Below are 16,019 nucleotides of genomic sequence, written 5' to 3'. Positions count from 1 at the left end.
CGTCTGGTCTCAGGAATTCAGCTGGATAGGGATCAAACCATTCTGAACACCTACAAACTCAACAGGAGATTGAAGAAAAGAATAGCAACGACTCTCTGAACAGAAAAGCGACCACTTTCTGGAAGGTAGGACGTGCGGAGAAGTGAATCCGAGGCGATAATCGGGAGGATAGACGGCGGGGGAGGGGGCCTCCATAGGCCGCTTCTGGCAAGTGATAGAGCCACGGAGCACAAAATCGGAACTTTTAGAAGTCTGCTCCACCGAGGGACGTCGATCCAGTGGCTAAGCGGGTGGAACCCTCGTGGGACAGTGTGGTCTCAGGACCCTCGGGGTCACAGAAAGACCGGGGTGCCTGAGTGTGGCAGAGTTCCCAGGTACCCGAGCGGGGAAGCCGGCTGCAGAGACGGAGCCAAGGCACAGGCTCTCAGCTCGGGGTTGCCATAAACCATGATCCACGGCACAGTCGGGCCACTGCTCCTCCATCAGGGACCCAACAAGCGGCAGATCCGGGGAGACTCCCCTTCCTCCCCGGGGAGGAGTGGTGCGGGAGCGCACCGCGGGGATCTGCTGGGTTTGGAGACTCCACCCGGGGTCAGGTGCCAGAGATAGAAACGTTTGGCCAGGTGAGCACGGAGTGCGGCCGGAGACCGGGGAGATGGGAGCGACTGACTGCTTTTCTCTGGGGGCAAACTGAGGAGCGGGCCCCGAGTTCTCGGCTCCTCCGGGGCGGAGTTTGGGAGGCCACCATTTTCACTCTCCGCCTCCAAAGCTGTACGGAAAGCTTGCAGGGAACAAAAGCTCCCGAGAGCAAACCCGAGCAGATTACTTAGCCCAACCGGCAAGGGCGGGGCAATTCCACCTCCGGCAAAGACATTTGGGAACCACGGCAACAGGCCCCTCCCCCAGAAGATCAGCGAGAACAGCCAGCCAAGACCAAGTTTACCGATCAATGAGAACGGCAGAACTCCAGCGCTAGGGGAATACTGCACATAGAATTCATGGCTTTTTACCATGATTCTTTAGTCTTTCAAAGGTAATTTTTTTTAACTGTCTTTTTTTGAATTTTTCTTTTCCCCTTTTTCAACGAACATCTTATCAATCCCTTTTTTAAAAAACATTTTCATTTTTCATTTTTAGAGTCATATTCTATCCCGTCATAGTAGTTACCCTTATTTTTGGCATATATATATAAGTTGTTCTCTCTTCAAAATTTTGAGATAGTTTCTTCGAACAGATCAAAATATACCCTAAATCTCTAGTGTATGGTTTTGTTCTACTCTCCAGCCTGATCACATTCTCTCCCTTTTTTTCTTTTTTTTTTAAATCCTTTCTTTTTTTGAACAACTTCTTATCAATTCCTTTTATAAAATTTTTTATAATTTTCATCTTTACAGTCATATTCCATCCCTTCATCATATCAACCCTTATTTTTGTACATATATAAGTTTTTCTTTCTTTAAAATTTTGGGAGGCACTTTCTTCTAACAGACCAAAATACACCCAAAATCTAGTGTGTGGCACTGATCTATAAACCAGCTGATCATATTTGATCACATTCTGTTTTTGTTTTGTTTTGTTTTGTTCTGCTTTTGTTTGTTTTTATCTTTTTCTTTTTCTTTTTCTTTTCTTTTTTCTTTTTCTTTTTTCTCTCTTTCCCTTTCTTTTCCCCTGGATTCAGGTCTTTTCTGATTTGTCTAGAGTATATTTTCTGGCGACATTGTTACCCTGTTAGCATTTTGTTCTCTCATTCATCTGTTCTCCTCTGGATAAAATGACAAGACAGAAAAAATCACCTCAACCAAAAGAACAAGAGGCAGTACCGATTGCCAGGGACCTACTCAATACGGACATCAGTACGATGTCAGATCTAGAGTTCAGAATCATTACTTTAAAGATACTAGCTGGGCTTGAAAAAAACATGGAAGTTATTAGAGAAACCCTTTCTAGAGAAATAAAAGAACTAAAATCTAACCAAGTCAAAATCAAAAAGGCTATTAATGAGGTGCAATCAAAAATGGGGGTGCTAACTGCTAGAATAAATGAGGCAGAAGAGAGAATCAGTGAGATAGAAGACCAAATGATGGAAAATAAAGAAGCTGAGAAAAAGAGAGATAAACAACTACTGGGTCACGAGGGCAGAATTCGAGAGATAAGCGATACCATAAGACAAAACAACATTAGAATAATTGGGATCCCAGAAGAAGAAGAAAGAGAGAGAGGGGCAGAAGGTATATTGGAGCAAATTATAGCAGGGAACTTCCCTAATTTGGGGAAGGAAACAGGCATCAAAATCCAGGAAGCACAAAGAACCCCTCTCAAAATCAATAAAAATAGGTCAACACCCCGACATCTAAGAGTAAAACTTACGAGTCTCAGAGACAAAGAGAAAATCCTAAAAGCAGCTCGGGAGAAGAGATCTGTAACCTACAATGGTAGAAACATTAGATGGCAACAGACCTATCCACAGAGACCTGGCAGGCCAGAAAGGACTGGCAGGATATCTTCAGAGCACTAAATGAGAAAAATATGCAGCCAAGAATACTATATCCAGCTAGGCTGTCATTGAAAATAGAAGGAGAGATAAAGAGCTTCCAGGACAAACAAAAACTAAAGGAATTGGCAACCACAAAACCAGCCCTACAAGAAATCTTGAAAGGGGTCCTCTAAGCAAAGAGAGAGCCTAAAGCAACATAGACGAGAAAGGAACACAGAAAATATACAGTAACAGTCACCTTGCAGGCAATACAATGGCACTAAATTCCTATCTTTAAATAGTTACCCTGAATGTAAATGGGCTAAATGCCCCAATCAAAAGACACAGGCTATCAGATTGGATTAAAAAACAAGACCCATCAATATGCTGTCTGCAAGAGACTCATTTTAGACCCAAAGACACCCCCAGATTGAAAGTGAGGGGGTGGAAAACCATTTACCATGCTAATGGACACCAAAAGAAAGCTGGGGTGGCAATCCTTATATCAGACAAATTAGATTTTAAACCAAAGACTGTAATAAGAGATGAGGAAAGACACTATATCCTACTTAAAGGGTCTATCCAACAAGAAGATCTAACAACTGTAAATATCTATGCCCCTAACATGGGAGCAGCCAATTATATAAGGCAATTAATAACAAAAGCAAAGAAACACATGGACAACAATACAATAATAGTGGGGGACTTTAACATCCCCTTCACTAAAATGGACAGATCGTCTAAGCAAAAGATCAACAAGGAAATAAAGACTTTAAATGACACACTGGACCAAATGGACTTCACAGACATATTCAGAACATTCCATCCCAAAGCAATGGAATACACATTCTTCTCTAGTGCCCATGGAACATTCTCCAGAATCGATCACATCCTAGGTCATAAATCAGGTCTCAACTGGTACCAAAAGATTGGGATCATTCCCTGCCTATTTTCAGACCACAATGCTTTGAAACTAGAACTCAATCACAAGAGGAAATTCAGAAAGAACTCAAATACATGGAGGCTAAAGAGCATCCTACTGAAGAATGAATGGGTCAACCAGGAAATTAAAGAAGAATTAAAAAAATTCATGGAAACCAATGAAAATGAAAACACAACTGTTCAAAATCTTTGGGATGCAGCAAAGGCAGTCCTAAGAGGTAAGTATATAGCAATACAAGCCTTTCTCAAGAAACAAGAAAGGACTCAAGTACACAACCTAACCCTACACCTAAAGGAGCTGGAGAAAGAACAGCAAATAAAGCCTAAACCCAGCAGGAGAAGAGAAATCATAAAGATCAGAGCAGAAATCAATGAAATAGAAACCAAAAGAACAGTAGAACAGATCAACGAAACTAGGAGCCGGTTCTTTGTAAGAATTAACAAGATTGATAAACCCCTGGCCAGACTTATCAAAAAGAAAAGAGAAATGACCCAAATCAACAAAATCATGAATTAAAGAGGAGAGATCACAACCAACACCGAAGAAATACAAACAATTATAAGAACATATTATGAGCAACTCTATGCCAGCAAAGTAGATAATCTGGAAGAAATGGATGCATTCCTAGAGATGTATCAACTACCAAAACTGAACCAGGAAGAAATAGAAAACCTGAACAGACCTATAACCACTAAGGGAATTGAAGCAGTCATCAAAAATCTCCCAAAACACAAAAGCCCAGGGCCAGATGGCTTCCCAGGGGAATTCTACCAAATACTTAAGGAAGAATTAATACCTATTCTTCTGAAACTGTTCCAAAAAATAGAAATGGAAGGAAAACTTCCAAACTCATTTTATGAGGCCAGCATTACCTTGATCCCCAAACCAGACAAAGACCCCATCAAAAAGGAGAATTACAGACCCATATCCCTGATGAACATGGATGCAAAAAGTCTCACCAAAATACTAGCCAATAGGATCCAACAGTACATTAAAAGGATTATTCACCACGACCAAGTGGGATTTATCCCTGGGCTGCAAGGTTGGTTCAACATCCGCAAATCAATCAACGTGATACAATACATTAACAAAAGATAGAACAAGAATCATATAATCCTCTCAATAGATGCAGAAAAAGCATTTGACAAAGTACAGCATCCTTTCTTGATCAAAACTCTGATTCAGAGTATAGGGATAGAGGGTAATAACTCAATATCATAAAAGCCATCTATGAAAAACCTACAGCGAATATCATTCTCAATGGAGAAAAACTGAGAGCTTTCCCCCTAAGATCAGGAACGCGGCAGGGATGTCCACTATCACCACTGCTATTCAACATAGTATTAGAAGTCCTAGCCACAGCAATCAGACAACAAAAAGAAATCAAAGGCATCCAAATTGGCAAAGAAGAAGTCAAACTCTCACTCTTTGCAGATGCTATGATACTTTATCTGGAAAACCCAAAAGACTCCACCCCAAAACTGCTAGAACTCATACAGGAATTCAGTCAAGTGGCAGGATAGAAAATCAATGCACAGAAGTCAGTGGCATTCCTATACACCAACAACAAGTCAGAAGAAAGAGAAATTAAGGAGTTGATCCCATTTACAATTGCACCCAAAACCATAAGATACCTAGGAATAAATCTAACCAAAGACGCAAAGGATCTGTACTCAGAAAACTATAAAATACTCATGAAAGAAATTGAGGAAGACACAAAGTAATGGAAAAACGTTCCATGCTCATGGATTGGAAGAACAAATATTGTGAAGATGTCAATGCTACCTAGAGCAATCTACACATTTAATGCAATCCCTATCAAAATAGCATCTACTTTTTTCAAAGAAATGGAACAAATAATCCTAAAATTTTATGGAACCAGAAAAGACCCCGCATAGCCAGAGGAACGTTGAAAAAGAAAAGAAAAGCTGGTGGCATCACAATTCCAGACTTCAAGCTCTATTACAAAGCTGTCATCATCAAGCCAGTATGGTACTGGCACAAAAACAGACACATAGATCAATGGAACAGAATAGAGAGCCCAGAAATGGACCCTCAACTCTATGGCCAACTAATCTTTGACAAAGCGGGAAAGAATGTCCAATGGAAAAAGACAGTCTCTTCAACAAATGGTGTTGGGAAAATCGGACAGCCACATGCAGAAGAATGATACTGGACCATTTCCTTACACCACACACAAAAATAGACTCCAAATGGTTGAAAGACCTCAATGTGAGACAGGAGTCCATCAAAATCCTAAAGAAGAACACAGGCAGCAACCTCTTCAACCTCAGCCGCAGCAACTTCTTCCTAGAAACATCACCAAAGGCAAGGGAAACAAGGGCAAAAATGAACTATTGGGACTTCATCAAGATAAAAAGCTTTTGCAAAGCAAAGGAAACAGTCAATAAAACCAAAAGACAACTGACAGAATGGGAGAAGATATTTGCAAATGACATATCAGATAAAGGGCTAGTATCCAAAATCTATAAAGAACTCATCAAACTCAACACCAAAAGAACAAAGAATCCAATCAAGAAATGGGCAGAAGACATGAACAGACATTTTTCCAAAGAAGACATCCAAATGGCCAACAGACACATGAAAAAGTGCTCAACATCGCCCAGCATCAGGGAAATCCAAATCAAAACCTCAGTGAGATACCACCTCACACCAGTCAGAATGGCTAAAATTAACAAGTCAGGAAATGACAGATGTTGGTGGGGATGCAGCGAGAGGGGAATCCTCCTAGACTGTTGGTGGGAATGCAAGCTGGTGCAACCACTCTGGAAAACAGTATGGAGGTTCCTCAAAAAGTTGAAAATAGAGCTACCCTACGATCCAGCAATTGCACTACTGGGTATTTACCCCAAAGATACAAACGTAGGGATCCGAAGGGGTACGTGCACCCCGGTGTTAATAGTAGCAATGTCCACAATAGCCAAACTGTGGAAAGAGCCAAGATGTCCATCGACAGATGAATGGATAAAGAAGAAGTGGTATATATATACAATGGAATATTATGCAGCCATCAAAAGGAATGAGATCTTGCCATTTGCAATGACATGGATGGAACTGGAGGGTGTTATGCTGAGCGAAATAAGTCAATCAGAGAAAGACATGTATCATATGACCTCACTGATATGAGGAATTCTTAATCTCAGGAAACAAACTCAGGGTTGCTGGAGTGGGGGTGGGGTGGGAGGGATGGGGTGGCTGGGTGATAGACACTGGGGAGCATATGTGCTATGGTGAGTGCTGTGAATTGTGCAAGACTGTTGAATCACAGATCTGTACCTCTGAAACAAATAATGCAATATATGTTAAGAAAAAAAAAAAGAAGATAGCAGGAGGGGAAGAATGAAGGGGCGTAAATTGGAGGGGGAGAAGAACCATGAGAGACGATGGACTCTGAAAAACTGAGGGTTCTATCGGGGAGGGGAGTGGGAGGATAGGTTAGCCTGGTGATGGGTATTAAGGAGGGCACGTTCTGCATGTTGCACTGGGTGTTATGCACAAACAATGAATCATGGAACACTACATCAAAAACTAATGATGTAATGTATGGTGACTAACATAACAATAAAAAAAACTTAAAAAAAATAGGCAAGAGACATGAATAGACACTTCTCAAAAGAAAATAACCAACTTAAAATTAAGAAATGAAAATGTCCTCGACTCCAGTGGTAATCTGGGGAACGGCTAATTAAAATCACAAAGAACTATCACTCCCCACCCACCAGACTGTGAATTAAAAAGACTGAAAATACCAAGGGTTGGTGAGTATGTAGAGCAACAAGGATTTTTCATACATAGTGAGAATGTTAATTGGTATATAATCATTTTAAAATCATTTTGTTTGGCTTCATTTGGAAAACTTAAAGTTATTGCCACCTTATGCCTTAGAGTCCACTCCCATTATATACATATGTAATAAAAACGCATTCACATGTGCATCAAAAGACATGTAAAATAAGAATATCTATGACAGAGGTCTTCATAATAGACAAAAGCTGGAATCTAAATATCCATCAGTAGAATAGTAAATCTTATATTCATACAATAAAAATGAATAAAATACAACCACAGGCAACAACTTGAGTGACTCTCCCAAAAATAAAATTAAGCAAAAGTAACCAGACCCAAAAGAATACCACCGTGTGCTTGTGTTATTCCACCTGTATAAATTTCCAGAGAAGGGCAAAATTCAACCCTGGTGCTCAATGCCATGCTAATGGTTTTCCGTGGGACATAACACGTTTTTATTGTTTTATCAATATGCCTTCTCCCTCGAATATAGACACCACCTCTTTTACCCCAAGACAGGAATCTCTACAGACAGTGATCTGAGAGGAAATTCCCCACTTTAAGGATCATCTCACAGGTGGCATTTGTTAACCACGACAGTTACAATTCCTTCCCGCTTTGCCAGCTTCCACCTGCTGCTGGGACAGGTCAGCTCCTTCATCTACAAGCTGAGTTGGAGCCTGGAGTCAGGCACACATCTAAGACTCTCCCACAGCCCATTCTCCCTCAGCGGCTTTTAACCCATAATACAGGATATTATACAATTCCTTATTTAATCTCGTTAGTTTCAGCCAATTATTTTGGCATTCTGGGAGCTGTGATTTCCTCAGCTTTTGCTGTAACTTCTAGCTTTTCTCCATGGAAACTTAAGCATATTATGTGATATCTTATTTTGAGATATCAAAAGAAAATATTCAACAAGGAGAGATAAGACAACAGATGTGTGTGTGTGTGTATTTATATACAAATAAATATGTACACAGACACACTTTTACAATAGTTTGGTTGGGGGTGTTATATTTTTTTGGTTTTTGCTAAAATGGTTTATACCTGATGTTGATAAGTCAGTCAATAAGTAAATCACTGAAATAAATACCATGGGAACTGCTATTAGAAGGTTCTAAATGACTTGCCTCTCCTCTGAGGAGTAAAACACTACCTAATCCTAATAAATCAATAAAAGGACGGAGATTTTCGTTAGCATCCCTCCATAACAAGACTCTTTCTCTTCCTTTAACAGCATGTCAGGGATGAATCAGGAGCTCTGAGAAAACTGAATGCTTTGGGGAATACCTTCAGTGGTAGACCAGAAAAGCAACATTTACAAGAAAGATTCCTTCAGTAAAAGTGTCCATAATCCTCAGTCTATAAAGCTAAAGCATTTTGTATGTTTGTTTATGTCCCAAAGCCATAAAGAGGTTTGAGAGGGATAAAATTTCTAGCATAATAAATCTGGATCAATTACAAAGGTGCATTGTAAACAAGTTTTAATTTAGAATTTCAGTTCTGCTCCCAGCAATGATGGACTAAGTGGTTCTCACAAATCCTCCAGTGAGAACAATTAAAGAGGATGGAAAATGCAATGATCATGTGCTTAAAAACACCAGAGAACTTAACAGGGCAATGAAGAACTGCAGAACCAAGATCCAGGAGGGGAGGGAAGCCCTTAGAAGATAACAGGGCTTGGGGCCACTTTTCAACACCCCTTTGATGATTCCTAAAGCAATGCCTAAGAGGCCAAAAAATTATGCAGATCTTGACAGAAGTGAGAGCTAGGGGGACAAAACAGGAGTTCAAGGTCCATTGAAAAGAGAGAAGACTCTAGTAAATTCTCTATATTTACATCCTGTATGTATAAGCAAAAATCAAAAGCAGATCAGCCCTTACAGGGAGGGAAGGCCAGCTCCCCATATTCTCAGTGACTAACTGGATTGAGGCAATCTGTGCTTGCTGGTGCCATGACCCGGATGTTGATCAGAAACAAACAAACACTGGAGGAAGATAGTATCCTCAAGACCTTCAGATTATCTCTGCAATTCTCCACATGCACTGGGGCAAAATAAAAAGGCAACCAGGCTTAGAAACAACATCATGAATCATTTCATGTAACTTAAAAGTAACATCATGAATCATTTCAATACACGCTTTTTAAACGATTTCTAAAATAAAAAGAGGGACAGAGATTGAACACGCACTGATGGTGAGAAATGCATGATAGTGGAAAAAGAATTCAATTTTAGTTTAAAACTTATATTTGTTTCTACTTGGCATATTTGTATCACTTTAAAATTAATGCCTGTTAATACTGTTTAAAGTGCTGTAATGGGGTTATAGAATTTTAATTTTTAAATACTTCCCTACACACTCTATAAACACAGAGAAAAGAGCATGAAATACACCAGAATGTCTCGAGTGATGGTGATTTGGGTGATGATTTTCCCCCTCAGTCCTTTTTTTTTAATTTCGTTTCCTGCACAAATATATATATTACATTTGTAGTTTTAAGATATACCATGTATAAAAACATTATTAGGATACTTACTTGTACCTTGGGCTTTCTGCATAGATGGTGTTCAACTTGTACAATTTTTACAGTTAATATTGGATAATATTAAGTTAGAGTTGTAGCACTTTAAATAGTGGCCAGCAGATGCAAAATCATAGGTCTGACAAAAGCAAAGCATCGCCATGGGGCTGTCAGGTAACACACAAGCCCTTACATTATTGGGCTCCACAAACACCTGCCATTGGTTGTAGCAAACCCTAAATGCATGATCACTTAGTTCTATCGTCTTGTGATTAAAGCTTCTGAAAGGTTGAATCTAAAAGTAGAATCTATAAAATACCAAAAATCATTCATGCATAATTATGTGTTTTACATTGTGTATAATTATGTGTTGATTCACATTATTCATTTTAAATGCCTTGCCTTCTGGACATGCTTTCATAACTGTGCACATTTATTTTATGCAAATCAACACCTAGAATGGCCTTAAGATGTATGCATACAGGTGAATGACTATATGGCAGGAATAAAGGAGAAATATTATGGAAACTGTTGGCAGTTTACAACCCTGCATTTGCATCACTTCAAAATGATTTCTTGTGTATCATCTCATTCTCAGCCCAGTTACAAGCCCACGAAGTAAATTAATAAATGCCGTGAGTCAGAGTATGCATTCAGGAATAATTTAGACACTTTTACATAACAAATTTATCTATGTAGCTACATGAAGTTTATATAAACAGTTATACATCACAGGTTGGATATCCAAACTGTCTCTGGATTCTGTCCACTTCTCACTTTCCCACAATGTTGGGAAGTTTTGACCTCTTCATCCCTTGTCTACACTTCTCCTCCTCTCCAATCTATCCCACACACATACTGCCCTCAACATCCTCTATCTAAACAAACACAGGTCTAGTTACATCCCTCCTCTGCTTAAAAATACACCACACCTTCCCACTCTCCACCTAACATTTCACCTAGGGGCCTGCTAAATAACTAGAACAGACCACAGCAGGTAAAACAATCCCTTTGAAAATATATGCTTTGTCTTTAAAATGTATGCATCTTTTTTTTTCATTCTAATCTATAATTTATATTTGTGGGACTTAATGCAAATATCATGGTTTGGATTGTTTCCATTTCTAGGAAAATCTGCTATGGCAAGCTGATCCTGCAGCTTCACAAATCCCTTGGCACACCGCCTCCTCATGGCCTCAGAGATACCCAGACTGGGACAAAACCTCAACTCTGCAGAAGCACTCTAGATACCTCACACTCTTTTCCCCTCCTGTCTCTGAACTCAATGCATACTTCCTCCCCCCAAAATAATCCTATCCTTCATCTTGTAAGGTATATTTCTAGAAACTAATTCTTACCAAAAAAATCTGTAAAGAAAAATTAGTTTGGTCAATACTATACGTATCCCTCTTTTAGAAATTCTCAATAAACATAGGAACACCCAATATTCTAAGAAGTCTTGCAGCAAAACCTGTAGCCAAGAATAACTGAGAGCGAGCACTTCTTAAAACCTACCTTGCTGAAAGTGTCCTGTCCTCCACCAAAATCTTCTCACCCTGCCCCCATCACCTGGAGAATCGTTCCTACTTTCTCCAACTGGCAAATTCCTACTCAATTTTAGAAATCTAACTACCTCCGCTTTGAAACCATTCCCAGCCACCCTCGCTGGAAATAAATGTTTTCTCCTATGTGTATTTGTAGCACTTTGTATAGGCATGTATGTTAAATTACACATGTGGTAATCTTGGATCTACATGTCAGTCTCCCTAGCCAGACTGTGAGTTTTATTATTTTTTTAAAGATTTTGTTTATTTATTTGACAGAGAGAGTGAGAGAGCACAAGCAGGGGGAGCAGTAGAAGGAGAGGGAGAAGCAGGCTCCACGCAGAGCAGGGAGCCCCATGCGGGTCTCGATTCCAGAACCCTGGGATCATGACCAGAGCCGAAAGCAGACGCTCAACCATCTGAGCCACCCAGGTGCCCCAGACTGTGAGTTTTAAAAGTAGAAACCATCCCTTATTCATTTATGAATCCCCAGAATCTACCAAAGTTCACAAAACGAGCTCAGTAAATATGTGTGGAATAAATTGGTGAAATAGGAATGATCTTTCATGAAAATAAAATATGCAGCATCATATGCCATCTCCCTATCACTCCAGCCAGGAAATCTCTGCTGGCAAAAAGGGGAATAAGAAGACTTGGAGAGCAGGGTAATGGTCTCTAGAACAGCCCAGTCAGAGTGAGTAAATGACCCATATTAACCAAATTTATAAAAAGAATCTAATGCCAGTCAAGACTGTCACATGAATCCCTTATGAGAGCCACTGTATCTCTGTCCAGGGTGCTAAGATTCCAGCTGGAGAGCCCTGGCTCTGCTTCAAAACCAGGCAGAGCCAAGTCCGAATGGAATACAAATGTTTGCATATTTCATTATTTCTGATATAGAGACTTCCTTTCCACCTAGGATCTCAGGACAGTCGCACTCAATCAGCTACAGTTCAGCCAGTTTAAATAAATTAAGCTAACTGTCCTGCAAAAGAAGTTACCAACTCCAAAGGAGGCAAGATGCAAAGCACTTGCAAGTCAGACATGGGTTTTCCTTGAAGCCCTGCCTCTAACCAATGAGCAACTTTGGGCAAGTGACCACACCTTTCTAGGCATCAACTTCCCAACCTCTGAGTTGAGTAGCTACATAATTAAGAACTAGCAAACCTTCAGTGAATTACAGTGAACGCCAACCACTTTTTCTTATGTAATCCTCTTGAAACCCTGTGAAGTGGGTATTACTACTCTCATTTTACACATGAAGAAACAGGGCTTAGAGAGGTAAAGTAATTTGTTCAAGGCCACACCATGAGCTCACAGCATTGCCTGCCTACGAAGTTCAACGGGTTCATGGCTGGATGGCCAAGGTGAGACCAAGGCTTTTTCCCTTCCCACCTTCCCATGACCTCAGGATGCTCATGGCTGCCTTCACGTGTGTTTTTCTAGCACTGGAATGATGATGATACCCAGTACTCATGATTTTTTTTAGTTTTTAAAATTTCCTAACTTGACACAAGCTTGTCTTTGTCACATCACATTAACTCTAGCTGACACCTAAACTTCTCATAAGACCCCCAAATCCCTCATTTAACCTGATTCCTTAAGGATCTCTTAAAAGAGGCAAAAGCACCCAGAAAGAAGCTTGCAGCTGCACAATGAATGATCTCCTCTCCAAAGAGACTGCCACAGACTTAGGACTGCTCCGCTTGCTCACTGTCCCTGCTCCTTGGCTAAGGAGCCACTGTACCTTTACATGCCATCCAGCCAGCACGAGGACCACTCCAGAGAGGCTTCTTGTCTATGTGGAGCATACCCATGGTGAGGCTATCTGGGGGGCTGGAGCCAATCCTGGGCAAATGGGGTGGGGGAGTGTGGCTTTCACCTTCTCAGCCCATCATGCACCACTTGTGAAATGTGTTCGCTTAGCTGACAGGTCCTCTGTCCGGGTGTGCAGGGGTGGAGTGGGGAGTGTTGTTTGGTTTGGTGCATTTGATGAAAATGACCATAGTCATGTGCTAGCTTTGTGGTCTCTTAAATTTGCCTTCACATCTTTAGCTCATCACAGTGACCAGTGAAATGCTATTGTGTCTATTTCATTAACAGGAAAGTACAGATTCAGGACACGTACAAAACTTACCTAAGAGCAACCATCCAGAAACTGTCAGAGCCGGAACCCACCAAGGCTCCCAAGTACAAATCCTGAACCTCTCAAAGTAACAGAGAAGTTGATCTTTAATAAGGTACTTGCCTCCCCAAACACGCAGAGCCTTGTGCCGCTCCCAAAGCCTCCACACTTCCATTTCTCTCACCTGGCTTCATTCAATACTAGAGCTTCTTTTTCAGCCTCTCTTCCCCTAATTCCAAATCTGCATCCTTTCCCCTCTCCTGTAATCCAAGCTCTGTAAACAGCAATTTTTGTTCTTTTGTAACCTGTACAACAGCACTTGTCTACAGCCCTCCTGATAAGTCGTCCATGTCATCACATATACACTGAGTATTTTAAAGCAGAGTTCTGTCTGTGGGAGGAAGTGCACATTTAATGCAGGTATAGTATGGAAGAGGAAGCCATTCATCATGGCAATTTTAACTAGGTTAAGTGATGTAACATGCATCAGTGTGGTAGTGTGGGTATTCTTTATTTGTAGGATTATGAAATATCACCTGTCTTCTTACACCACCCATCTGCACCCCTCTGGTGGATAGTAGCACTTTCTATGTGGAACTGAGGCTATCTGCACACCTCTTTCCTACCACAGTCTTCCCTCCCCCTGAACACCATCGTCCCTGTGCCCCAGAACAGAGTCTACTGTCTTGTACAGACTAGGCACAGAAATCCATTTATAATGAATTAAACACTTTTGTAAAATATTTGTATTGTATGAAGGATATGTCAATGAACTCTGATCATTCAAAGCAGTCTAGAAGAGCAAAAGAAAAAGAAATTTACACACACTATACATATTTGTCAACTAAAGTGAGCACTAGTAAGTCCACAAAGAAAGAACCCCACGGGGCTGGGAGCAGCTGCCTGAAGGAACAGACAAGTGTATCTCGAGTGTGGAACCTTGCTCACCATCAGAGCAGAACTACCAGCACTACTCCCACCAGAAAGAAAAAAAAAAAAATAGCCCATTATTGGAATTAGGGCAAGGGGTGTGTAAATGCTCACAGCTGGCCATCTGCCTGGACAGATTAACCAGCTGCAAAGCCCAAGGCCAAGCCCCTACCCAAAGAGGCTACATACTACAGGGCGGCAGAAGAGTCTAGAGATGGCTAAATTGACACGGACAGCATGCTAACACTTATACCACAATGGGTACTAAAATGTGACCATTTGGAAATACCCTATTCTTGCTGATTCTGGCTCAGGATGGGGATACGTTCATCCTGAGTTTCCAAGCTGAGGGAAAGGTGGGACTGAAGTGCCCACGCACAGGTGGCTGGGACAGTGCAACATGCTTCACCGGGTTCCTTCTCGGCGGGAGGGGAAACTGAGGCACGCAGCAGCGGGCAGGCCCAGGTTAGGGGCAGAGCGCTGGCCCTCCTGGCCTTGAGCCAGCAAGCGTGTCCCAGCCAAGCTACACCGCCTGGCCGCCTGATGCCTCCGCCACCCCTCCGAACCCACAGCGGGGAGAGGACAGCCTTGCGGCCCCGGCCGGACTCACCACGTCCATGATCTGCAGGAGACTCAGGGAGAAGTAGACGGTGAGCGGCTGCGAGTCGTTGGCCACGGGCCTCTCCAAGGGGTTGTAGTTCTTGACCAGCTCCTTGTAGAGCTTCCTCTGGAACTCGCCTTGCAGGGACACTTAAGGAGAGGAGAGCCCGGCGGGCTGTTCAGGGAAGGCCAGCGGGGATGCGCCCCACGCCCCCTGCCCGTGACCCCCGCCGCCTAAAGCAAGCAGCCCAGACGAACCGGGCTCGCCCTTCCCGGACAGCCCCCGGTAGTGCCACCCACCGTCCCTCCTCGCGCGATTCCCCAAAGCTGGCCCCGGCGCGGGGCGCTCGGAGCCGCCAGAATGCGCCCGGGATCCCGCGGAGGAGGAGTGGAGGGCTGGGAGACCCGGGGGCTTTACCGTGCAAGAGCGACGCGGCCAGCGCCAGCCAGACCGACCAGCGCATGTTGGGACCCGGAGCCGCCACCCGCCCGCACGCCGCGCGTCTCGCGGATCCGCCCGGGCCTGCGCCTGCGGCCGCGGAGCCGCCTCTCCCGGCTTGGCTCGCGCGCCTTTAAAGAGCCGAGCGCGCGCCCCCGCCCCTCCCGCCTCCGCGCGCTTCTCCACGTGACGAGCCCCGCCCCCGCCCCCACCCGAGTCCGCCCGCGGGGGCCTAGGAGGCTCCGCGGCTGCCCGGGGAACTGCAGCCCCGCGGGGGTAAGGGGAAGTGCACCCCGGCGCTGGTTACAGTGTGGGCACCCCGCCCCGCCTCCGTCTCCACCGGGCTGTCCCTCCGCATCGCGCCTCCGGCCAAGCCGGGGGCTGTCCCGGGTCAGGCTCTGTCTCTCCCTTCTGTCCTTGGTCCCCACTCCGCTCCCTCCTGCTCTCAGACAGAAGCTGCGCGGGGTCGTTGGGAGAGAGCGGGACAATTCTGGGGTGCAGTCCTCCAGGGCCCTACCTCCCTTACGCCAGTGGCTAGGTGACAGCGACTGGGAACCAGGCTCCCACAGGTTGGGAAGTCTCTCCAACCAGAAACAACAGACCTGAGAGGAAGCCCCTTTCTACCCCCGGC

At 43.2% G+C, this 16,019-nt stretch overlaps 1 protein-coding gene across 1 annotated transcript in view; it reads right to left on the bottom strand.

Annotated features, from left to right (window-relative positions):
- LOC118554937 (neuronal acetylcholine receptor subunit alpha-7) overlaps nucleotides 1–15,537 on the bottom strand; it is a 127,879-nt gene extending 112,342 nt beyond the window's left edge. The window contains exons 1-2 of the mRNA XM_078078990.1: nucleotides 15,368–15,537; nucleotides 14,960–15,099 (exon numbers count right to left, since the gene is read on the bottom strand). Coding sequence (XP_077935116.1) covers nucleotides 14,960–15,099; nucleotides 15,368–15,413 — 186 coding nt within the window. The 5' untranslated portion in view covers nucleotides 15,414–15,537. The remainder of the gene's footprint in view (nucleotides 1–14,959; nucleotides 15,100–15,367) is intronic.
- Nucleotides 15,538–16,019: the final 482 nt, after the last annotated feature.

The sequence above is a fragment of the Halichoerus grypus genome, chromosome 8 (genome assembly GCF_964656455.1).
Source record: "Halichoerus grypus chromosome 8, mHalGry1.hap1.1, whole genome shotgun sequence".
In the NCBI taxonomy this organism is placed as follows: domain Eukaryota; kingdom Metazoa; phylum Chordata; class Mammalia; order Carnivora; family Phocidae; genus Halichoerus; species Halichoerus grypus.
The sequence above is the reverse complement of the archived record's forward strand: the minus strand, read 5'-3'. Positions and strand labels throughout refer to the sequence as shown.